This window comes from Cherax quadricarinatus, chromosome 25 (assembly GCF_038502225.1).
Source record: "Cherax quadricarinatus isolate ZL_2023a chromosome 25, ASM3850222v1, whole genome shotgun sequence".
Lineage (NCBI taxonomy): Eukaryota > Metazoa > Arthropoda > Malacostraca > Decapoda > Parastacidae > Cherax > Cherax quadricarinatus.
This window is the reverse complement of record NC_091316.1, coordinates 27,000,051-27,027,233: the sequence shown is the minus strand read 5'-3', so window position 1 is coordinate 27,027,233 and position 27,183 is coordinate 27,000,051. Positions and strand designations below refer to the sequence as shown.

The 27,183-nt window shown below is 38.6% G+C and overlaps 1 protein-coding gene across 1 annotated transcript in view; it reads right to left on the bottom strand.

The window, feature by feature from the left end:
* Nucleotides 1–27,183, bottom strand: part of LOC128689929 (gamma-taxilin) — a 202,976-nt gene that overhangs the window by 27,884 nt on the left and 147,909 nt on the right. The window contains exons 8-9 of the mRNA XM_070088706.1: nt 16,195–16,353; nt 76–283 (exon numbers count right to left, since the gene is read on the bottom strand). Of these exons, the coding sequence (XP_069944807.1) occupies nt 76–283; nt 16,195–16,353 (367 nt within the window). The remainder of the gene's footprint in view (nt 1–75; nt 284–16,194; nt 16,354–27,183) is intronic.

The following is a 27,183-nucleotide window of genomic DNA, read 5'->3' as shown; positions in this document are numbered from 1 at the left end:
ACAGGTTGGCGATAGACACTAACAGTCACAAATGCTACACAAAATTGAGTAGGATATAAAGCTTTTAATTCTTACCTTTTTCCTTGTTCCTGAGTTCAGTCAGTTGTTGTTGAAGTGCCCTGCACAGGTTCTGCAACTGAACATTTTGTTTGGTTTGTGTATCAAGCTGCTTCTCCAGCTCCGCTCGCTCTCCAACCATGTTCAAGAGAGCTTTGTTAGCACCTTCCCAACGTTCCTTCCATGTCTTTGTCTCCTTCTCAAGCTTCTTTATTTTCTTTGTCATCTGAAATATTGCAATGTTGAAGTTAAATTTAATGCAGTGAAATAATAAAAATGTAGTTTGTCACCATCGTTCTGCAAACTTTGTACAGGTCCGCCATCACAAAACCGGCAATCAGTTATTCGGTTCCTTCAGTCATTCGGCACTAATTTCAGCTACCATAATATCAAATTTCCAGGGTCACCACAACAACCTGCTTGTACTGTTTGGTGGTGCTACTTGCTGCATAAGTCATTCCAATTTCTTTTTCTCCATTTATTGTTATAACGTGCTTACTTTTAGCCCTAGCCATGGTTCCAATGAATAAAAGAAATGCTTCTCGTCGTGTAAAGCATCTACACAGTACACTGTCCATTAACCCTTTGACTGTCGCAACCCGTAATCCTGAGGTGTCTCCTGGTGTCGCAAAATTTAAAAAAAAAAAAAATTATTTTTTCTTATGAAATGATAGAGAATCTTTTCCCGATTGTAATGACACCAAAAAAATGGAATTGATGGAAAACTGATGGAATTATGCTCTCACAAAGTTAGCGACCTCGGCGCTGTTTACAAATCGGCGATTTCGCCCACTTTGAGCCCTATTTTTGGCTAATTCCATTGTTCCAGTCGCCCAAACTCACAGCTATTTCTTTAGAACTCCATTTTTTCTATCGATTGAGTACAAGAAACTGCCCATATACCGACTTCAGCTACCTAATAATGTGGTCAGAAATTTGCAATTTGGCCAATTTCACGAAAACTAAAAAATATGACAATTTCAAAATAAGGTCCAGAATGAACAATGCAGACATTCCTGGCTCTAAAATAACATTTTCTTTGCTCATCAGTCATGACTCCAGGCCCCTCTGATATTACTCTTGCTTTCTATTTTGAATTTTTATTCAAACAAAAAATAGAAGACTTACTATTATGCAGACTACTGCAATACTGTAATAATTGTATAAATAACATCAACCCATTCATGACTGCATATTAGAATGGCTAGTTGGACATTTATTGGACAATGGCATCATTTGTTTACTTTTGAACATGGCAAAAATCAAACATTTCCCCTACTTTGAGCTCCATTTCTAGGTTCTTTTTATAGTAAAATCAATCAAAATCACCTCTATTTCTATAATATGTTTTCCATTCTATCAAATGAGACCAAGAAAACGAGAATACAACCATAAATACTATACGAAAATAGACCACAAAGTCGGCATTTTAATTAAAAAAAAAAAAACGGTCAGAATTTTTTTTTTCTCATTATACACTGCGTGCTCCAGGATTTTTTTTATATGGTGCACACTGACCACACAGACCCATTCTCTCACATGTGGGCCTACCAGCTTTCTCCTGCTTGATTTGAAGCCGCTAGAATTTATGAGTATATATACGTCAAACACGGTACCTCGTAAGAAGTATATGTACGGCCGCGACAGTCAAAGGGTTAAAGATAAGGTGGCTTAGAAGCCACTGTTAGTTGCCATGAGCTCAGTCTCGTGATGCCTGGAGTTTGCAAGAGAATATGCTTTATTATTATGCTAATATCAACACTATAGCTTATTTGCCTATCACAACTGAACTAATATGACATAATAAATAATATAAATAACATAAAAACATGTCAAATACTCCAGAATGAATAATATTTGTCATAATACCGAGCAGTTCGATGGAGGTATGAAGACGATATGGGATACAAGTACCATTCTCCTATCCCTGTCTTGGGGGCTTATTTTAGAGAAAACAGAGTATAGCACAGGGCTAACTGTGATATACACTCATAGTGCACCATAAAACTGAAACAAAAAAGCTGTTTTCTCTACACAGATTATCACACACAGCAGCGTATGTTTAGAGAACCTAGGATAACCCAAAAAAGTAAAAGTGGCTTATTTCTAGTACCTGGCTTGGGCTAGCCATATATGGTTTTTGGTAAATATTCAATTTCCAGCCAGGGTAGAAACACTGGGAGTGTTTCTTTACACCTGTTGTCTATGTTTACCCATCAGTAAATGGGTACCCGGGTGTTAGTGGACTGCTGTGGGTGTTATCCTGGGACACTGGCCTAACTTTCCTGAAATGTTTAGCATAACAAGGGGCTTTCTATATAGCAGTATGTCACTGATGTCAGCAAGGCCTGTATACCATGTACATATACGTGTAGTAAATAAAGACATTATTATTATTATTATTATTATTATTATTTTCTCTCTCTCTCAGTTTGCTGGGCTATCTTATTGAAACTTGGACAATGTATGATGGAGAGATGCTTCTAAACATACACCAAAAATGAAAGAAATCAGACCATAAATAATGGAGTTCACTTCTCAGTCATTAGCCTCCCCTTAGCGGTATATTTTTGTATGGTTTTTATGGTTGTATTCTCGTTTTTTTTGGTCTCATTTGATAGAATGGAAGATATATTACAGAAATAAATGTGATTTTGATTGCTTTCACGATGAAAAGTACCTTGAAACTGCGCTCACAGTAGCAGAAATGTTCCATTCTTTAGCAATGTTCAAGAGTAAACAAATGATGTCACTGTCTAATATGTGTGCACCTGCCAGTCCAAATTCCAATACACAGTCAAGAATGGGTTGACATTATTTATACAATTATTACAACAATGCAGCAGTTAGCATAACATTAAGTCTTCTATTTTCTGTGTGAATAAAAATTCCAAATGGTAACCAAGAGTAATATAAGAGGGGCCTGGAGCCATGACTAATGAAAAGAGAAAATGTTATTTTAGTGCCAGGAATGTCTGCATTGTTTATTCTGGACCCTATTTTGAAATTGGCATCTTTCGAAATTCGTGTAATAAAATTGGCAAAATTGCCAATTTCTGACCACTTTATTTAGTAGATGAAATCGGTAAATGGGCAGTTTCTTGTGCTCAACCAATAGAACAAATGGAGTTCTAGCGAAATAGCTATGAGTTTGGTCGACTGGAACAATGGACTTGGCCGTAAATAAGGCTCAATGTGGGCGAAGCCACCAATGCATATATGCTGCCAAGATCACTTTGTGAGAGCATAATTCCGTAAGTTTTACAGTGAAACCTCAAGTTTCAGCCATAGTCCGTTCTAGAAACTTGGCTGAAACTCAAACTGTTCGAAAGTCAAAGCAATATTTCCCATAAGAAATAATGTAAATCCAATTAATCAATTCCAGACACACAAAAATATTCACAAAAAATCTCTTTTTAAAGAATAAATATAATTTTCACAAAGAAAACAATGAGAAATAAATATAAATAAATATAAACATTACATTTTAGGTAGTAGTTTTTTCCTTTTGGGCCACCCCGCCTTGGTGGGATACGGCCGGTGTGTTGAAAGAAGAAGAAATATAAACATTATATTTTAGGTAGTAGGTTGGTAAACAGCAACCGCCCAGGGAGGTACTACCGTCCTGCCAAGTGAGTGTAAAATGAAAGCCTGTAATTGTTTTACATGATGGTAGGATTGCTGGTGCCTTTTTTCTGTCTCATAAACATGCAAGATTTCAGGTATGTCTTGCTACTTCTACTCACACTTAGGTCACACTACACATACATGTACAAGCACATATATACACACCCCTCTGGGTTTTCTTCTATTTTCTTTCTAGTTCTTATTCTTGTTTATTTCCTCTTATCTCCATGGGGTAGTGGAACAGAATTCTTCCTCCGTAAGCCATGCGTGTTGTAAGAGGCGACTAAAATGCCGGGAGCAAGGGGCTAGTAACCTCTTCTCCTGTATATATTACTAAATGTAAAAGGAGAAACTTTCGTTTTTCCTTTTGGGCCACCCCGCCTCGGTGGGATACGGCCGGTGTGTTGAAAGAAGAAGGTATATATATATATACCCCTCTGGGTTTTCTGCTATTTTCTTTCTAGTTCTTGTTCTTGTTTATTCCCTCTTATCTCCATGGGGAAGTGGAACAGAATTCTTCCTCCGTAAGCCATGCGTGTTGTAAGAGGCGACTAAAATGCCGGGGGCAAGGGGCTAGTAACCCCTTCTCTTGTATAAATTACTAAATTTAAAAAGAAAAACTTTCGTTTTTCCTTTTGGGCCACCCCGCCTTGGTGGGATACGGCCGGTTTGTTGAAAAAAAAAAATTACATACCTTTATTGAAAACTCGTTGGCTTATGGAAGACAGGGAACAGGAGAGTTTGTTTGTAAACATGACGCTAATATCAACTCTACGGCTTATTTATTGATCACAACTGATCTAATATGACATAATAAACAATATTAATAACATAGAAACATGATATATACTGTAGAATGAATAAAATATATCTTACATATGTCATGAGTGGTGGTGGTGTGTTGTTGTTGTTGGGTTATAAGGGCCACTGGCAGCATAAGCTGTATAGTGGTGGTGGCAAGGCAGTGTTGTCAGTGACCCTATATACCTCCAATAACATTGGAGGAGTTAGTTTTATGTCCTTTTTCTATCGCGTAATCGCTTAACTTAATTGCTACTCAGTTAATGCTACACTTTATCGCTGGCTGGCGCTATAGCCTTTATCGACACCTGCTACTGTAGTATCATACATATCATAGAATCACTGAAGAAGGCACATTCTCCTCTCTCTCTCTTCCTCCTCCACTTTCGTACTTTGCTACAATTTCTTTCTTCAATTCTATCGTGTTTCTCACTTTCTTTACCAAAGGGCTGGCACTAGAAAGTTTCTTTGGGCCCATGGTTAATTACGTAGCAGTTGCACTCAATCAACAAGCACAAAAAAAATGGGTTATTGTGAAATGTTTGGATGAAAGCGCAGGGTAATGTTCACTCAAGGAGAAACAAAGACAGACTGACCCACAATGAATGCATGGGATGCTTTGTGTGGGTGCAGGCAGGCATACAGGCCTGGAAGAGCGGCCGAAACTCAAGGTACTGTTCGAAACTCAAGACAAAATTTAGCCAAAAAAAGTGACAGAAACTCAAAATGGCCGAAACTTCGGGCAGCCGAAACTCAAGGTTCCACTGTACGTAATTTTTATGTTCTGATAATTACAATTTTTTGTCATAACCAATTTTTTCCCAGTAAAAGTAGGCCTTAGACAAGGATGTGTGATGTCACCGTGGTTGTTTAATATATTTATAGATGGGGTTGTAAGAGAAGTAAATGCGAGGGTCTTGGCAAGAGGCGTGGAGTTAAAAGATAAAGAATCACACACAAAGTGGGAGTTGTCACAGCTGCTCTTTGCTGATGACACTGTGCTCTTGGGAGATTCTGAAGAGAAGTTGCAGAGATTGGTGGATGAATTTGGTAGGGTGTGCAAAAGAAGAAAATTAAAGGTGAATACAGGAAAGAGTAAGGTTATGAGGATAACAAAAAGATTAGGTGATGAAAGATTGAATATCAGATTGGAGGGAGAGAGTATGGAGGAGGTGAACGTATTCAGATATTTGGGAGTGGACGTGTCAGCGGATGGGTCTATGAAAGATGAGGTGAATCATAGAATTGATGAGGGAAAAAGAGTGAGTGGTGCACTTAGGAGTCTGTGGAGACAAAGAACTTTGTCCTTGGAGGCAAAGAGGGGAATGTATGAGAGTATAGTTTTACCAACGCTCTTATATGGGTGTGAAGCGTGGGTGATGAATGTTGCAGCGAGGAGAAGGCTGGAGGCAGTGGAGATGTCATGTCTGAGGGCAATGTGTGGTGTGAATATAATGCAGAGAATTCGTAGTTTGGAAGTTAGGAGGAGGTGCGGGATTACCAAAACTGTTGTCCAGAGGGCTGAGGAAGGGTTGTTGAGGTGGTTCGGACATGTAGAGAGAATGGAGCGAAACAGAATGACTTCAAGAGTGTATCAGTCTGTAGTGGAAGGAAGGCGGGGTAGGGGTCGGCCTAGGAAGGGTTGGAGGGAGGGGGTAAAGGAGGTTTTGTGTGCGAGGGGCTTGGACTTCCAGCAGGCATGCCTGAGCGTGTTTGATAGGAGTGAATGGAGACAAATGGTTTTTAATACTTGACGTGCTGTTGGAGTGTGAGCAAAGTAACATTTATGAAGGGATTCAGGGAAACCGGCAGGCCGGACTTGAGTCCTGGAGATGGGAAGTACAGTGCCTGCACTCTGAAGGAGGGGTGTTAATGTTGCAGTTTAAAAACTGTAGTGTAAAGCACCCTTCTGGCAAGACAGTGATGGAGTGAATGATGGTGAAAGTTTTTCTTTTTCGGGCCACCCTGCCTTGGTGGGAATCGGCCGGTGTGATAATAATAATAATAAAAAAACCAATCTTTGTTATGACACTAGTATTAGGTACTGAAATTGTTCTCAAATTGTCACAAACACATTGACAGGTGGACATTCACACGTGCCTTGGTCATTTACTATTGTCTACAATTTTTTTTATTTTTTTTATTAACACACTGGCCGATTCCCACCAAGGCAGGGTGGCCAGAAAAAGAAAAACTTTCACCATCATTCACTCCATCACTGTCTTGCCAGAAGGGTGCTATACACTACAGTTTTTAAACTGCAACATTAACACCCCTCCTTCAGAGTGCAGGCACTGTACTTCCTATCTCCAGGACTCAAGTCCGGCCTGCCGGTTTCCCTGAATCCCTTCATAAATGTTACTTTGCTCACACTCCAACAGCATGTCAAGTATTAAAAACCATTTGTCTCCATTCACTCCTATCAAACACGCTCACACATGCATGCTGGAAGTCCAAGCCCCTCGCACACAAAACCTCCTTTACCGCCTCCCTCCAACCTTTCCTAGGCCGACCCCTACCCTGCCTTCCTTCCACTACAGACTGATACACTCTTGAAGTCATTCTGTTTCGCTCCATTCTCTCTACATGTCCGAACCACCTCAACAACCCCTCCTCAGCCCTCTGGACAACAGTTTTGGTAATCCCGCACCTCCTCCTAACTTCCAAACTATGAATTCTCTGCATTATATTCACACCACACATTGCCCTCAGACATGACATCTCCACTGCCTCCAGCCTTCTCCTCGCTGCAACATTCATCACCCATGCTTCACACCCATATAAGAGCGTTGGTAAAACTATACTCTCATACATTCCCCTCTTTGCCTCCAAGGACAAAGTTCTTTGTCTCCACAGACTCCTAAGTGCACCGCTCACCCTTTTCCCCTCATCAATTCTATGATTCACCTCATCTTTCATAGACCCATCCGCTGACACGTCCACTTCTAAATATCTGAATACATTCACCTCCTCCATACTCTCTCCCTCCAATCTGATATCCAATCTTTCATCACCTAATCTTTTTGTTATACTCATATCCTTACTCTTTCCTGTATTCACTTTTAAGAGCACAGTGTCATCAGCAAAGAGCAACTGTGACAACTCCCACTTTATGTGTGATTATTTATCTTTTAACTCCACGCCTCTTGCCAAGACCCTCGCATTTACTTCTCTTACAACCCCATCTATAAATATATTAAACAACCACAGTGACATCACACATCCTTGTCTAAGGCCTACTTTTACTGGGAAATAATCTCCCTCTTTCCTACATACTCTAACTTGAGCCTCACTATCCCATACAAACTCTTCACTGCTTTCAGTAACCTACCTCCTACACCATACGCCTGCAACATCTGCCACATTGCCCCCTATCCACCCTGTCATACGCCTTTTCATCTGCTATCCTATTCTCCGTCTTACTCTTAATTCTTTCAATAATAACTCTACCATACAATTTACCAGGTATACTCAACAGACTTATCCCCCTACAATTTTTGCACTCTCTTTTGTCCCCTTTGCCTTTATACAAAGGAACTATGCATGCTCTCTGCCAATCCCTAGGTACCTTACCCTCTTCCATACATTTATTAAATAATTGCACCAACCACTCCAAAACTATATCCCCACCTGCTTTTAACATTTCTATCTTTATCCCATCAATCCCGGCTGCCTTACCCCCTTTCATTTTACCTACTGCCTCACAAACTTCCCGCACACTCACAACTGGTTCTTCCTCACTCCTACAAGATGTTATTCCTCCTTCCCCTATACACGAAATCACAGCTTCCCTATCTTCATCAACATTTAACAGTTCCTCAAAATATTCCCTCTATCTTCCCAAAACCTCTAACTCTCTATTTAATAACTCTCCTCTCCTATTTTTAACTCACAAATCCATTTGTTCTCTAGGCTTCCTTAACTTGTTAATTTCACTCCAAAACTTTTTCTTATTTTCAACAAAATTTGTTGATAACATCTCACCCACTCTCTCATTTGCTCTCATTTTACATTGCTTCACCACTCTCTTAACCTCTCTCTTTTTCTCCATATACTCTTCCCTCCTTGCATCACTTCTACTTTGTAAAAACTTCTCATATGCTAACTTTTTCTCCCTTACTACTCTCTTTACATCATCATTCCACCAATCGCTCCTCTTCCCTCCCGCACCCACTTTCCTGTAACCACAAACTTCTGCTGAACACTCTAACACTACATTTTTAAACCTACCCCATACCTCTTCGACCCCATTGCCTATACTCTCATTAGCCCATCTATCCTCCAATAGCTGTTTATATCTTACCCTAACTGCCTCCTCTTTTAGTTTATAAACCTTCACCTCTCTCTTCCCTGATGCTTCTATTCTCCTTGTATCCCATCTACCTTTTACTCTCAGTGTAGCTACAACTAGAAAGTGATCTGATATATCTGTGGCCCCTCTATAAACATGTACATCCTGAAGTCTACTCAACAGTCTTTTATCTACCAATACATAATCCAACAAACTACTGTCATTTCGCCCTACATCATATCTTGTATACTTATTTATCCTCTTTTTCTTAAAATATGTATTACCTATAACTAAACCCCTTTCTATACAAAGTTCAATCAAAGGGCTCCCATTATCATTTACACCTGGCACCCCAAACTTACCTACCACACCCTCTCTAAAAGTTTCTCCTACTTTAGCATTCAGGTCCCCTACCACAATTACTCTCTCACTTGGTTCAAAGGCTCCTATACATTCACTTAACATCTCCCAAAATCTCTCTCTCTCCTCTGCATTCCTCTCTTCTCCAGGTGCATACACGCTTATTATGACCCACTTCTCGCATCCAACCTTTACTTTAATCCACATAATTCTTGAATTTACACATTCATATTCTCTTTTCTCCTTCCATAACTGATCATTTAACATTACTGCTACCCCTTCCTTTGCTCTAACTCTCTCAGATACTCCAGATTTAATCCCATACTACTGTATACTACTGTATAGAAAGCCACTTGTTATGCTGAGTATTTCAAGAAAATTAGGTCAGTGTCCCACACTAGTCGGCTAACACCCAGGTACCCATTTACTGATGGGTAAACATAGACAACAGTTGTAAAGAAACACGCCTAATGTTTCTACCCTGGCTGGAAATCGAATATTTACCAAAAAATCATATATGGCTAACCCAAGCCAGGTACTAAAAATAAGCCACATTGACTTTTTTTGGGTTATCCTAGGTTCTCTACACATATGCTGCTATGTGTAATAATCTATAGAGAGAAAATAACTTTTTTGTTTCATGTTTATGGTGGAGTACGAGTGTGTATCATAGTTAGTCCTGTGCTATACTCCGTTTTCTCTAATATAAGCCCCCAAGACAAGGATAGGAGAATGGTATTTGTTTACCATATCCTCTTCATAACACTGTTGAACTGCTCGGTGTTATGCCAAATATTATTCATTCTGGAGTATTTAACATGTTTTATGTTACTTATATTGTTTCTTATGTCATATTAGATCAATTGTGATAGGCAAATAAGCTGTAGTGTTGATATTAGCGTAATAATAAAGCATATTCTCCTGCTTCATGAGACTGAGCTCATGACAACCGACTGTGGCTTCAAAGCCACCTTATCTTTAATGGATAATGTACTGTGTAGGTGCTTTACATAATGAGAAGCATTTCTTTTATTCATTGGAACCATGGCTAGGGTTAAAAGTAAGCAGGTTAAAACAATAAATGGAGAAAAAGAAATTGGAATGACTTATGCAGCAAGTCGCGCCACCAAACAGTACCAGCAGGTTGGTGTGGCGACCCTGGAAATTTGAAATTATGCTAGCCAAAATTAGTGCCGAATAACTGAAGGAACCGAATAACTGATTGCCGGATTTGTGATGGCGGACCTGTACATGACACTTACCTTTATTGAAGATCTGGTGATGATTGATGGGATGGGAGGAAGGGAGTGTGTGGAAGTTACTGTTTAGAAGGGGAATCCCCTTCCATTAGGACTTGAGGTAACAAGTCCTTTTCCGGGGTTACTTCCCATCTTCTTTTAATGCCGCTAGGACCAGCTTGAGAGTCACTGGACCTCTGTCGCACAACAAATCTGTCCATAGAGCTTTGTACCTCCCGTTCCTTTAAGACTTTCCTAAAATGGGCCATAACATTGTCACTGTACAGGTTGCCAACACGGCTTGCAGTAGCTGTGTCAGGGTGATTTTCATCTGTAAAGGTTTGCAGTTGAACCCACTTTGCACACATTTCCTTAATCTTTTTTTCAATTCCATACTACTTCTTGCCCTTTTTACCACAGGGATGGCACTAGAAGCTTTCTTGGGGTCCATGGTGACTTATTTTGCAGTTACAAGCACTAAAAACACTGGGAAAATGTGAAATGTACCCAATGTATGCATAGATGCAACCACACTGGCTGGCTTGTAAACACTGGCGCTGAGGCCACACATGGGACACGTCCCAGATGAATCACGTTAGGCGAGTTTTTTATCGTGAGGCAAGGCAAAATTTTTGTGTTCAAATGCTTCATATGGCAGATTTAACGTAATGCGATGTGTTCGTAAGGCGGGGGTCCACTGTATAGCACTTCGGATTTTTTAGGTTATCCTAGGTAATTTACACTATGTATAATTGTATTTGTGTTTACCTGTGAGACAGATAAAAAGAGATAGAGAGACAGATAGACAGACAGATAAACAGAGACAGATATAGAGACAGCCACAGAGATAGATAGACAGACCATAAACTTGGGGTTAACATCACTTTCCTCTTAAAAGAGGAGTGTTAATATGACATTACATCAGTGAATCCTTGGTGTTTGCTGCACTGTTTGCTCAAGCTGGCGCTCAATTTAACTGGCGCTCCCACAAAGTACTACATGGTCCCAGATTTTTTTTAATATGTTGCACACCGAGTGTTAACCCTTTGACTGTCGCGGCCGTATATATACGTCTTACGAGGTACCATGTTTGACGTATATTTTTTTTTTTTTTTATTATCACACCGGCCGATTCCCACCAAGGCAGGGTGGCCCGAAAAAGAAAAACTTTCACCATCATTCACTCCATCACTGTCTTGCCAGAAGGGTGCTTTACACTACAGTTTTTAAACTGCAACATTAACACCCCTCCTTCAGAGTGCAGGCACTGTACTTCCCATCTCCAGGACTCAAGTCCGGCCTGCCGGTTTCCCTGAATCCCTTCATAAATGTTACTTTGCTCACACTCCAACAGCACGTCAAGTATTAAAAACCATTTGTCTCCATTCACTCCTATCAAACACGCTCACGCATGCCTGCTGGAAGTCCAAGCCCCTCGCACACAAAACCTCCTTTACCCCCTCCCTCCAACCCTTCCTAGGCCGACCCCTACCCCGCCTTCCTTCCACTACAGACTGATACACTCTTGAAGTCATTCTGTTTCGCTCCATTCTCTCTACATGTCCAAACCACCTCAACAACCCTTCCTCAGCCCTCTGGACAACAGTTTTGGTAATCCCGCACCTCCTCCTAACTTCCAAACTACGAATTCTCTGCATTATATTCACACCACACATTGCCCTCAGACATGACATCTCCACTGCCTCCAGCCTTCTCCTCGCTGCAACATTCATCACCCACGCTTCACACCCATATAAGAGCGTTGGTAAAACTATACTCTCATACATTCCCCTCTTTGCCTCCAAGGACAAAGTTCTTTGTCTCCACAGACTCCTAAGTGCACCACTCACTCTTTTTCCCTCATCAATTCTATGATTCACCTCATCTTTCATAGACCCATCCGCTGACACGTCCACTCCCAAATATCTGAATACGTTCACCTCCTCCATACTCTCTCCCTCCAATCTGATATTCAATCTTTCATCACCTAATCTTTTTGTTATCCTCATAACCTTACTCTTTCCTGTATTCACCTTTAATTTTCTTCTTTTGCACACCCTACCAAATTCATCCACCAATCTCTGCAACTTCTCTTCAGAATCTCCCAAGAGCACAGTGTCATCGGCAAAGAGCAGCTGTGACAACTCCCACTTTGTGTGTGATTCTTTATCTTTTAACTCCACGCCTCTTGCCAAGACCCTCGCATTTACTTCTCTTACAACCCCATCTATAAATATATTAAACAACCACGGTGACATCACACATCCTTGTCTAAGGCCTACTTTTACTGGGAAAAAATTTCCCTCTTTCCTACATACTCTAACTTGAGCCTCACTATCCTCGTAAAAACTCTTCACTGCTTTCAGTAACCTACCTCCTACACCATACACTTGCAACATCTGCCACATTGCCCCCCTATCCACCCTGTCATACGCCTTTTCCAAATCCATAAATGCCACAAAGACCTCTTTAGCCTTATCTAAATACTGTTCACTTATATGTTTCACTGTAAACACCTGGTCCACACACCCCCTACCTTTCCTAAAGCCTCCTTGTTCATCTGCTATCCTATTCTCCGTCTTACTCTTAATTCTTTCAATTATAACTCTACCATACACTTTACCAGGTACACTCAACAGACTTATCCCCCTATAATTTTTGCACTCTCTTTTATCCCCTTTGCCTTTATACAAAGGAACTATGCATGCTCTCTGCCAATCCCTAGGTACCTTACCCTCTTCCATACATTTATTAAATAATTGCACCAACCACTCCAAAACTATATCCCCACCTGCTTTTAACATTTCTATCTTTATCCCATCAATCCCGGCTGCCTTACCCCCTTTCATTTTACCTACTGCCTCACGAACTTCCCCCACACTCACAACTGGCTCTTCCTCACTCCTACAAGATGTTATTCCTCCTTGCCCTATACACGAAATCACAGCTTCCCTATCTTCATCAACATTTAACAATTCCTCAAAATATTCCTTCCATCTTCCCAATACCTCTACCTCTCCATTTAATAACTCTCCTCTCCTATTTTTAACTGACAAATCCATTTGTTCTCTAGGCTTTCTTAACTTGTTAATCTCACTCCAAAACTTTTTCTTATTTTCAACAAAATTTGTTGATAACATCTCACCCACTCTCTCATTTGCTCTCTTTTTACATTGCTTCACCACTCTCTTAACTTCTCTCTTTTTCTCCATATACTCTTCCCTCCTTGCATCACTTCTACTTTGTAAAAACTTCTCATATGCTAACTTTTTCTCCCTTACTACTCTCTTTACATCATCATTCCACCAATCGCTCCTCTTCCCTCCTGCACCCACTTTCCTGTAACCACAAACTTCTGCTGAACACTCTAACACTACATTTTTAAACCTACCCCATACCTCTTCGACCCCATTGCCTATGCTCTCATTAGCCCATCTATCCTCCAATAGCTGTTTATATCTTACCCTAACTGCCTCCTCTTTTAGTTTATAAACCTTCACCTCTCTCTTCCCTGATGCTTCTATTCTCCTTGTATCCCATCTACCTTTTACTCTCAGTGTAGCTACAACTAGAAAGTGATCTGATATATCTGTGGCCCCTCTATAAACATGTACATCCTGAAGTCTACTCAACAGTCTTTTATCTACCAATACATAATCCAACAAACTACTGTCATTTCGCCCTACATCATATCGTGTATACTTATTTATCCTCTTTTTCTTAAAATATGTATTACCTATAACTAAACCCCTTTCTATACAAAGTTCAATCAAAGGGCTCCCATTATCATTTACACCTGGCACCCCAAACTTACCTACCACACCCTCTCTAAAAGTTTCTCCTACTTTAGCATTCAAGTCCCCTACCACAATTACTCTCTCACTTGGTTCAAAGGCTCCTATACATTCACTTAACATCTCCCAAAATCTCTCTCTCTCCTCTGCATTCCTCTCTTCTCCAGGTGCATACACGCTTATTATGACCCACTTCTCGCATCCAACCTTTACTTTAATCCACATAATTCTTGAATTTACACATTCATATTCTCTTTTCTCCTTCCATAACTGATCATTTAACATTACTGCTACCCCTTCCTTTGCTCTAACTCTCTCAGATACTCCAGATTTAATCCCATTTATTTCCCCCCACTGAAACTCTCCTACCCCCTTCAGCTTTGTTTCGCTTAGGGCCAGGACATCCAACTTCTTTTCATTCATAACATCAGCAATCATCTGTTTCTTGTCATCCGCACTACATCCACGCACATTTAAGCAACCCAGTTTTATAAAGTTTTTCTTCTTCTCTTTTTTAGTAATTGTATATATACTCATAAATTCTAGCGGCTTGAAATCAAGCAGGAGAAAGCTGGTAGGCCCACATGTGAGAGAATGGGTCTGTGTGGTCAGTGTGCACCATATAAAAAAAATCCTGGAGCACGCAGTGCATAATGAGAAAAAAAAAACTCCGACCGTTTTTTTGAACTAAAATGCCGACTTTGTGGTCTATTTTTGTATAGTATTTATGGTTGTATTCTCGTTTCTTGGTCTCATTTGATAGAAAGGAAAACATATTATAGAAATAGAGGTGATTTTGATTGATTTTACTATAAAAAGAACCTAGAAATGGAGCTCAAAGTAGGGGAAATGTTTGATTTTTGCCAATGTTCAAAAGTAAACAAATGATGCCATTGTCCAATAAATGTCCAACTAGCCATTCTAATATGCAGTCATGAATGGGTTGATGTTATTTATACAATTATTACAGTATTGCAGTAGTCTGCATAATAGTAAGTCTTCTATTTTTTGTTTGAATAAAAATTCAAAATAGAAAGCAAGAGTAATATCAGAGGGGCCTGGAGACATGACTAGTGAGCAAAGAAAATGTTATTTTAGAGCCAGGAATGTCTGCATTATTCATTCTGGACCTTATTTTGAAATTGTCACATGTTTTAGTTTTCGTGAAATTGGCCAAATTGCAAATTTCTGACCACATTATTAGGTAGTTGAAATCGGTAAATGGGCAGTTTCTTGTACTCAATCGATAGAAAAAATGGAGTTCTAAAGAAATAGCTATGAGTTTGGGTGACTGGAACAATGGAATTAGCCAAAAATAGGGCTCAAAATGGGCGAAATCGCCGATTTGTAAACAGCGCCGAGGTTGCTAACTTCGCGAGAGCATAATTCCATCAGTTTTCCATCAAATTTCGTTTTTTTGGTGTCATTACAATCAGGAAAAGATTCTCTATCATTTCATAAGAAAAAATAATTTTTTTTTTTTAAATTTTGCAACACCAGGAGACACCTCAGGATTGGGGGTTGCGACAGTCAAAGGGTTAAGACCCATTCTATGCTGATCAGGCATCTCAGGCCAATCGTGCCAAATTTGGAGGCAGGAAAAATAAAACGTATATATACGATTGGGGCACTAGTGGTAAGAACGTATATATATGTTTGGACCGTTTAGGGGTTAATATAAGATAGTATAAATATTTTATCAGGCTTTTATATGCATTTCAAAGTGAAAAATCTAAGTCTTACTCTTCACTGATTTTTGCTTTTCAGTGAGAGTGGAAACTTAACCCGCCATGTAGGCTATGATGTACACAAAGCAGTTGCAGTCAAGTGTTGAAACAATACAGATTTTTGAGCAATATTACAAAGCACTTTACACAATTATGGAAAACAAGTAAAAAAAGAAAAACAATAAATTAATCACACACATTTAATTCACTGTCAAAGAAGCAAAAAAGAAAAATTTTGCTTTACTGAGATAATTCACTATCTCCATCATATCTATCTGATGAAGAAAAGAAGTTCTTACCTCATCCATTTCTTTCTTAAAAGTGTTGAAAATCTTGTTTGATTTATCTAAAGTATTCTGGAAATCTTCATACTTCTCCATATATGAGTTTAGTTGTGTACGCAGACTGATCTCACTCATAGACATTTGTTGTATTTTATGCTGATAAGAAGCCACCTCCTGTAACAACAGTAAAGAGATACAGAAAAACAGTTTGGCAAAATTATCCAACAAAATAAATAATGAACCATCAGTTTTAAAACTCATCAAAGACCACTTTCTTTCATATTACTCTATCACCAATGTCACTGTTTTATTCTGTCAGTCTACACCAAATACAGTACAGTATAGAGTACAGTATACACTCATAATTTTGCTCATAATTTTGTGTTGCAAGTCAAATCTTACTCCAAATTAATGTTATTCATGGTTGCTACCTGCCCACTTAATTCTGTTTACCACTTCTTCTTTTAGTCCCTTTTATATTGTGTGTGCAACTAGTGTATATTCCAATTACATTATTGTGTGAGTCCCAAAACCAAAACTATCTTTTGCTAGCTAGTACCAGCTACCTCATATTTCTCTACTTTTTATAGTGCAATTAATTGCTCAACTTATTATACATTACAAATCAGATCTTACTCCCAAATCAATATTATATCATAGTGACTATCTGTCCATTGAACTTTGTTTACCATTACTTAATTTAGTTTCTTATATATTTTCTCCTTTATTTTAGCTTTATTTAACTACCTTAGTTCATATATTCACAATTGTTAAAATAATCAAGGTGCTATTCTCAGGTGCTAAAGTGTAATAAGTTCAATATTTTGCCATTATATTATATCATAGTGACTATCTGTCCATTGAACTTTGTTTACCATTACTTAACCCTTTCAGGGTTTCGGCCGTACTAGTACGTCTTACACACCAGGGTTTTTGACGTACTAGTACGCCTAAATTCTAGCGCCCTCAAATCTAGTGAGAGAAAGCTGGTAGGCCTACATATGAAAGAATGGGTCTATGTGGTCAGTGTGCACAGTATAAAAAAAAATCCTGCAGCACACAGTGCGTAATGAGAAAATAAAAACTTTGATCATGTTTTTGGATTAAAACAGAGACTGTGCACTGTATTTTCGTATGGTATTTATTGTTGTATTCTAGTTTTCCTGGTCTCATTCTATAGAATGGAAGACATATTACAGAAATTGAGATGATTCTGACTGATTTTACAATGAAAAGTACCTTGAAATTGAGCTCAAAGTAGCAGAAATGTTCGATTTTTACCAAAGTTCAAAAGTAAACAAATCATGCTAAGCGTCCAATACACGTCAACTGGTAAGTCTAATATTCTTTCACAAGTGCGCTGATATTATTTATACCATTTTTTACACTAATGCAGTAAATCTTCTATTTTTTGTGAGAATAAAAATTCAAAGTGGAATGCAAAAGAGTGTAAGAGGGGCGTTGGGACGTGACTAATGAACAGAGGAAATGTCATTTTAGTGCCAGGAATGTCTTTCTTGTTTATTCTGGACCCTATTTGGAAACTGGCATCTTTTGAAATTTGTGTGAAATTGGCAAAATTGCTAAATTCTGACCACTGTATTGGATAGCTGAAATCGGTAAATGGGGTTTCTTGCACTCATTCGATAGAAAAAATGGAGTTCTAGCGAAATATTAATGATTTCTGTCGACTAGTACAGTGGAATTGGCCGAAAATAGGGCTCAAAGTGGGCAAAATCGCCTCTGCGTAAACATCGTCGAGATCACTAACTTCGCGAGAGCATAATTCCATAAGTTTTCCATCAAATTTCATACTTTTGGTGTCATTATGATTGGGAAAAGATTCTCTATCTTTTCATAAGAAAACATTAATTCGTAGACGGATCTATTCCTACCTCGTTTCACACAACATATTAAACCCTTGTCAGTTTGGATTCAGGAATAATAAAAGCACAAATGATGCTATCATACACATGCTAGAACTAATATATACTGCACTTGAAAAGAAAGAAGTCTCGTTGGTCATTTTCATTCATTTACATAAAACTTTCGATACAGTCGACCATGAACTGCTGGTATCAGAGGCCACTCCCTCAACTACCTAAAGTCATACCTTAGTAACAGAATTCAATATGTGTATGCAAATGATGCAAACTCTTCCACCCAACCAATCACAGTAGGAGTCCCACAAGGAAGCATCCTTGGACCACTCCTCTTCCTCATCTACATCAATGATCTACAAAATGCATCACAGCTACTCAAACCCATATTATTTGCAGATGACACTACATATGTCTTTTCCCACCCAAACACAGTCATACTAGCAAACACAGTCAATGCTGAATTACAGAAAATATCTGCCTGGATGATGACTAATAAACTTACCCTGAATACTGATAAAACCTATTTCATTCAGTTTGAAAACAAAGCTGCAAATGATCCAATTAACGTAACGCTAAATGGATCATCAGTCACAAGACTCACAGAGGGAAAATTCCTAGGTATCCACCTTGACAGTAGCCTTAAGTTCCAGACACAGATACAACAAATCACCAAGAAAATCTCCAAGACTGTAGGCATACTATCAAAGATAAGGTACTACATTCCACAATCAGCTCTCCTGGCACTGTACCATTCACTCATATACCCTTATCTTACATATGGAATTTGTGCATGGGGATCAACAACATCCAATCACCTAAAACCCCTCATAACCCAGCAAAAGGCAGCAGTAAGAATGATAACAAATTCCCACTCCTGCCAGCATACTCCACCAATTTTCAAAAGTCTGAATCTGCTCACCATTAAGAACATCCATATTTATTCATGTGCCTACTATATACACAGAACAATACATGCAAATATAAACCCCCCACTCAAACTTCTCACCAACCTAAACAGGACACATGACCACAACACAAGTCACAGATCTCTTTTTGATATACCCCGTGTCCATATCACACTGTGTAAAAACTCTATGCACATAAAGGGCCCCAAAATATGGAATTCATTGCCAGAGGATATTAAAGTAACCCAGTCTGAAAATCAATTTAAGACTCTTCACAAAAGCCACTTAATCACCCTAGACTAAATGCTAAATACTCAGTACGCACTTACTCACCTATGTACAGTGGACCCCCGCATAACGATGGCATCGCATAGCGATTTTTCCGCATAACGATTACTTTTATCGCAAAATTTTTGCCGCGCATACCGATTAAAAACCCGCATACCGATTTTCGTCCGAGACGCGTCCAATGTGCCCTCAGCCAGCCTCACATGTGCCGCTCCGTCCCATTGTTTACCAGCCAGCCTCCGCGGTAACATCCAAGCATACACTCGGAATATTTCGTATTATTACAGTATTTTCGGTGCTGTTTCTGGAAAATAAGTGACCATGGGCCCCAAGAAAGCTTCTAGTGCCAACCCTGTGGTAAAAAGGGTGAGAATTAGTATGGAAATTAAGAAAGATTTTGAAGGGTTTGGGGCTAACCCTGAGAAGCCTATGCCAGTTGTGGAATCCATTGTGCCTACTTCAAAGATTAAGGAAATGTGTGCACAGTGGGTTGAACTGCAAACCTTTATAGATGAAAATCACCCTGACACAGCTGTTGCAAGCCGTGCTGTTGACTATTTCAATGACAATGTTGTGGCCCATTTTAGACAAATCGTAAAGGAACGGGAGGTACAGAGCTCTATGGACAGATTTGTTGTGCGACAGAGGTCCAGTGACTCTGAAGCTGGTCCTAGTGGCATTAAAAGAAGAAGGGAAGTAACCCCGGAAAAGGACTTGCTACCTCAAGTCGTAATGGAAGGGGATTCCCCTTCTAAACAGTAAGAAGATAATGCTCTCCCCTCCTCCCATCCCATCAATCATCACCAGATCTTCAATAAAAGTAAGTGTCATTTAATTGTGCATGCCTTTTTCAGTTTGTGTGTATTAAAATTAACATTTCATGTGGTAAAAAAAAAATTTTTTCATACTTTTGGGCGTCTTGCACGGATTAATTTTATTTCCATTATTTCTTATGGGGAAAATTCATTCGCATAACGATTATTTCGCATAACGATTAACCCTCTTGCACGGATTAAAATCGTTAACCGGGGGTCCACTGTACTCCCACATCATAACTGAAACAATCACATTGAACCTTTTATTCATTGTTGACAGAAATATAATTGAATCATTGTTTTCACAAAAGCATTTTAGAATATATCTTCGTATTATACAAATTTTGATTCATTTATAATTAACATTCTACTGTATAACTATGAAATAATTACTATCCTACTGTACAACTATGATATGATCCTTAGTATTAAGCATCTATTATACTCTTGTCCCCATGTGAGAAATTTCTCACAATGCCCTGGGGTACATTGTGAGAAATGTCTCACACTGCCCTGGAGAACATTGTGAGAAACATGTCTCGTACTGCCCTTGAGAACATTGTGAGAAACATCTATCACACTGCCCTGGAGTACATGAGAAACATCTATCACACTGCCCTAGAGTACATTGTAAGAAACATCTATCACACTGCCCAGATTATTATTATAATCATGGGGGAGTGCTAAACCAGTAGGGATTATACAGCACCTGCAGGGGGGGATAGAAGGTATTCAGGCTCAATTCAGGGAACTGGAGCACAGATCCAATTCCCTAGATCAAGAGCCCCTCACCATGAAAAACAAAAACTGAGAATGCCATACAAAGTCTGCATGACAAATTTTGCTTCACATTTGGGTTGAGTGTGTGTTTCAGGCCTCTGTAATACAGTGGTCCCTCGCTTATCGTAGTTCTCGGCAATCGTAAATTTTGCCAATCATAGGGGTATTTTCGTTTAAACATGAACTCGCTTTTCATAGGTTGACTCGCGAATAGTAGTTCGTCCGGGATGCGTACGCACGGTGTGAGCCAAGGCGGCCTCCCTACCCAGCCAGTCTGGCATTGTTTACCAGTGAGTGAAGGTCCCCTCAAGTGCTCCTACGAAATATTTCATAATATTCCACTCATATACATATGCTGCTATGTATGATAATTTATGTAACTGTATTTGTGTATACCTAAATAAATTTACTTATACTTACTAGAACATCAATGAGATTGACGATACAAAAAAATTATGTTCGTGTTCTTAATTTCGATTTGTTTCGGTAGTGGTACTGAGTAGTAGTTCTCCAGCAGTGATGAAAAGTACGTGTGCGGGTCAGATATTTTCAGTTTTAATAATAATGTAATTAATAATATCTTTATTTCTGCAAGTACAAGGTATACAGTCCTAACTGACATCAGTGACATACTACTACATGTATATAGAAAGCCTCTTGTTATGCTGAGCATTTCGGGCAAATTGGGTCAGTTTTGTCCCAGGATGAGACCCACACCAGTCCACTAACACCCAGGTATCCATTTGACTGATGGGTGAGCATAGACAACCGGTGTAAAGAAACACGCACAGTGATTCTACACTCGCCGGGAATCGAACCCGGACACTCGCCGTGTGAAGCGAGAGTTTAAGCCACCAGGCCATGGTTCTGTATACTTAAATGCATTCTTTCTTCATTTATCGTATGATAAAGCTTGAAGAATGAATATAGAGCGTAATACTACTGCATATAGACCCCTTAAGTAAGTTTATTCAGGTGTACACAAATACAATTACATAGATTATAATTATAAATAGCACCATGTGTAGAGAACCTAGGATAACCCAAAAAAGTCAGTGATTTGCTTGTATTTCTATTAGGGTTCTTTTAATACCTTATTATTATATTATGAAGGAGATAATAACCTATTCTACAGTAAAGGAGATATACTAGGAATAAGGTAAAAAGAGTTATTTACAATTACATGTGTGTTACCTAAAAAAATAATCATTCTCCTCCCTTTCTGTCGCTACATTCATTAGGTACCTTTTGGTTCTCTTTTTGAACTGGTTCATGCTATGACTGGCTTTGACATGTGCAGGCAGTCTGTTCCATTCCTTTATTGCTGTACAATAAAATGTGTTTGAAGCCTGGCCACTGACTGTGGGTACTACAAAATTGTGCTCTCTCCCCCTAATAGGTTTAGAGCTCCCCCATGATTATAATAATAATAATTATCTCCCCCTAGTACTATGATTGCTTTGACATAATTGGCAGCAAGATATTCTGGACACTGTTCATGAGCAATTTTGTAAACTTGATTTAACTTCAAATTGTTTTACTCTGTCTTCAACATTCAGCATATCCAGGTGTTGTAATTCATCCTGGCCTTATCTGACATTTTTTTTGTAGGGTTATCCTAGGTAATTTACACTATATAAGATAGTTGTACTTGTGTGTACCTGTGACTTAATAAACTTAATTGAACTGTATATATCATTGCCTAGTTAATCTTAACCCTTTGACTGTCGCAACCCCCAATCCTGAGGTGTCTCCTGGTGTCGCAAAATTTAAAAAAAAAAAAAAAAATTATTTTTTCTTATGAAATGATAGAGAATCTTTTCCCGATTGTAATGACACCAAAAAAACGAAATTTGATGGAAAACTGACGGAATTATGCTCTCGCGAAGTTAGCGACCTCGGCGCTGTTTACAAATTGGCGATTTCGCCCACTTTGAGCCGTTTTTTCGGCTAATTCCATTGTTCCAGTCGCCCAAACTCATAGCTATTTCTTTAGAACTTCATTTTTTTCTATCGATTGAATACAAGAAACTGCCCATTTACTGATTTCAACTACCTAATAATGTGGTCAGAAATTTGCAATTTGGCCAATTTCACGAAAACTAAAAAATTTGACAATTTCAAAATAAGGTCCAGAATGAACAATGCAGACATTCCTGGCTCTAAAATAACATTTTCTTTGTTCATCAGTCACGTCTCCAGGCCCTTCTGATATTACTCTTGCTTTCTATTTTGAATTTTTATTCAAACAAAAAATATTAGACTTACTATTATGCAGACTACTGCAATGCTGTAATAACTGTATAAATAACATCAACCCATTCATGACTGCATATTAGAATGGCTAGTTGGACATTTATTGGACAATGGCATCATTTGTTTACTTTTGAACATTGGCAAAAATCAAACATTTCCCCTACTTTGAGCTCCATTTCTAGGTTCTTTTTATAGTAAAATCAATCAAAATCACCTCTATTTCTGTAATATGTTTTCCATTCTATCAAATGAGACCAAGAAAACGATAATACAACCATAAATACTATACGAAAATAGATCACAAAGTCGGCATTTTAATTAAAAAAAACGGTCGGAGTTTTTTTTTTCTCATTATGCACTGCGTGCTCCAGGATTTTTTTTATATGGTGCACACTGACCACACAGACCCATTCTCTCACATGTGGGCCTACCAGCTTTCTCCTGCTTGATTTGAAGCCGCTAGAATTTATGAGTATATATACGTCAAACACGGCACCTCGTAAAACGTATATATACGGCCGCGACAGTCAAAGGGTTAAGTTAATTTTAAGCTTGCCCATAATGCTCTGCATACAAGGAGCTTTTGGCATGTGCACCCAGTCACTATATTTCGTTGTGCAGTCACTATATTTCTTTGTGCAAGTACTAAATAAGCTACCATGGCTCCAAAGAAAGCTCCTAGTGCCAAGCCTGTGGTAAAGAAGGTGAGAAATATGTACAGTGACAAAGTCTTGGGCCATTTTAGGGAAGTGTTAAAGAGATGCCAGAAACAGAGCTCTCTCCACAGTTACTTTGCGAGACAGGACTAGAGTGACTCTCAAGGTGATCCTAGTGGCATTAAAGCAACAGGCTTACGACTCCTCTTTTTATCACAGCTAAGCTTAGACACCATCATCAATGAGAGCCAACTAGTTAACGAAAGAGTAAACAAGAGAGAGAATGAGATATGGAGTTCAGACAATGTAAAAACACAAACTGAACAGGTAGTGGGCGATCACTTTGTCAGGCGAAATAAATGCGTATTAATAAGTGTCTGCTTTTAGTTCATTCACGTACGTTTGTAAGAGTTTGTAAAACTTTTGCCTCACAATATTTTTTTTATTATAATAATAATTACCTTATAATACAAATACTCTTACATTGTGTACAAGTTGTACAAGATAGTACAGAATAAATAAACAGCAACACTCCCATTCTCATGCAACACACTATTTTTAGAGTGAAGATGATGACTAGAGAAAACGTAATTCTTCCAACACTATCTACACAGCCGCTTTGTAAACAAATCTCATATTTATGTCAATTTTTATTCTAAGTGTATGTATCATGTTTATATGCTATGTAACTTGTTTCTTATATAATTTTGAGGAAAATATCATAGATGGATTAATGAAAATGTCTATATTTATGTAAAATAAGACATTTAATGTGCACATAATAGATGTGGTCACGAAGAATGCAAACAAACCGGGTAGGGGGGTGCGTATTTGAAAGACCGCTTGCCGTATAGCAAATTTTGGTCATAATCTGACATCGCCATATTAGCGGAACGCCGTAAAGCGGGGCCCTACTGTATATACAACAGATATTTTACAATGTTTTCACGTGTCTTATGATTGTTTATGGTTCAATAAGTTAACCCTTTGACTGTTTTGGTCGTATATATACATCTTACGAGCCAGTGTTTCAGACGTATATATACTCAATAATTCTAGCGGTTTCAAATCAAGCAGGAGAAAGCTGGTAGGCCCACATGTGAGAGAATGGGTCTGTGTGGTCAGTGTACACCACATAAAAAGAATTCTGCAGCACGCAATACATAATGAAAAAAAAAAAACTGTTTTTTTGGATTAAAACGCCGCCTTTGAGGTGTATTTTCGTATAGTATTTATCACTGTATTCTCATTTTCATGTTCTCAGGTGATAAAATGAAAAACATATTGCAGAAATAGAGATGATTTTGATTAGTTTTATGATGAAAACGACCTTGAAATTGAGCTCAAAGTAGCGGAAATGTTCGATTTTTACCAATGTTCAAGAGTAAGCAAATCACACCACACGTCCAATACACATCAACTGGGGAGTCTTATATTCTTTCACAAGTGCACTGATATTATTTATACCATTTTTACAATAATGCAGTAGTCTGTATAACAGTAAATTTTGTATTTTTTGTATGAATAAAAAATCAAAATAGAAAGCAGTAGTAATATAAGAGGGGCCTAGAGATGTGACTAATGAACAGAGAATATGTTATTTTAGTGCCAAGAATGTCTACGTTGTTTATTCTGGACCCTATTTTGAAATTGGCATCTTTTTTAATTTGCTTGAAAATGGCCAAATTGCCAATTTCTGACTTTATTGGGTAGTTGGAATCGGTAAATGGGCAGTTTCTTGTACTCAACTGATAGAAAAAATGGAGTTCTAAAGAAATAGCTATGAGTTTGGTCAACTGGAACAATGGAATTGGCCAAAACCAGGGCTCAAAGTCAGCAAAATCGCCGATGCGTATTTGTCGCCGAGACCGCTAACTTCGGGGGAGCGTAATTCCATGAGTTTTCAACCAAATTTTGTACTTTTGGTGTCATTACCATCGGGAAAAGATTCTCTACCATTTTGTAAGAAAAAATAATTTTTTTTTTTCTAAAAATTTTTTGACATAGAATGACAGTTTCAGAAAGGGGCTTGCAACAGTCAAAGGCTTAAGGAAGCAATATTGTATTATATTTCCCTACAATATATTGGGGCACCAAACATTCGCAATTTTTCAACATTTGCAAGGCTCTTGATCCCCTAACTCTCGCGAATGTTGAGGGAGACCTGTATTTTACTTTTGTTGTTTTTAATGCCTAGTTCTATTGCTAACATACTATATGTTAGAGTAAATTTGTTACCTGGCATTTATGTGCATTTATAAGTGGAAAAAATGGCATTCTGCTTTCCGGCGATGTCTGCTTTCTGGCAATAGCCTGGAACCTAACCTGCTGTATAAGTGGGGCCCTACTGTATACATGCATTTGCTCAATATCATGAACATAGGTAAAACTAGTAGTAGGTTGGTAGACAGCAACCACCCAGGGAAGTACTACCGTCCTGCCAGATGACTGTGAAACAAAAACCTGTAACTGTTTTGCATGATGGTAGGATTGCTGGTTTCTTTTTCTGTCTCATAAACACGCTAGATAACAGGGATATCTTGCTACTCCTACTTACACTTTGGTCACACTTCACAGACACGCACATGCATATATATATATACATACATCTAGGTTTTTCTCCTTTTTCTAAATAGCTCTTGTTCTTTTTTATTTCTTCTATTGTCCATGGGGAAGTGGAAAAGAATCTTTCCTCCGTAAACCATGTGTGTCGTATGAGGCGACTAAAATGCCGGGAGCAATGGGCTAGTAACCCCTTCTCCTGTATACATTTACTAAAAAAGAGAAGAAGAAAAACTTTATAAAACTGGGATGCTTAAATGTGCGTGGATGTAGTGCGGATGACAAGAAACAGATGATTGCTGATGTTATGAATGAAAAGAAGTTGGATGTCCTGGCTCTAAGCGAAACAAAGCTGAAGGGGGTAGGAGAGTTTCAGTGGGGGGAAATAAATGGGATTAAATCTGGAGTATCTGAGAGAGTTAGAGCAAAGGAAGGGGTAGCAGTAATGTTAAATGATCAGTTATGGAAGGAGAAAAGAGAATATGAATGTGTAAATTCAAGAATTATGTGGATAAAAGTAAAGGTTGGATGCGAGAAGTGGGTCATAATAAGCGTGTATGCACCTGGAGAAGAGAGGAATGCAGAGGAGAGAGAGAGATTTTGGGAGATGTTAAGTGAATGTATAGGAGCCTTTGAACCAAGTGAGAGAGTAATTGTGGTAGGGGACCTGAATGCTAAAGTAGGAGAAACTTTTAGAGAGGGTGTGGTAGGTAAGTTTGGGGTGCCAGGTGTAAATGATAATGGGAGCCCTTTGATTGAACTTTGTATAGAAAGGGGTTTAGTTATAGGTAATACATATTTTAAGAAAAAGAGGATAAATAAGTATACAAGATATGATGTAGGGCGAAATGACAGTAGT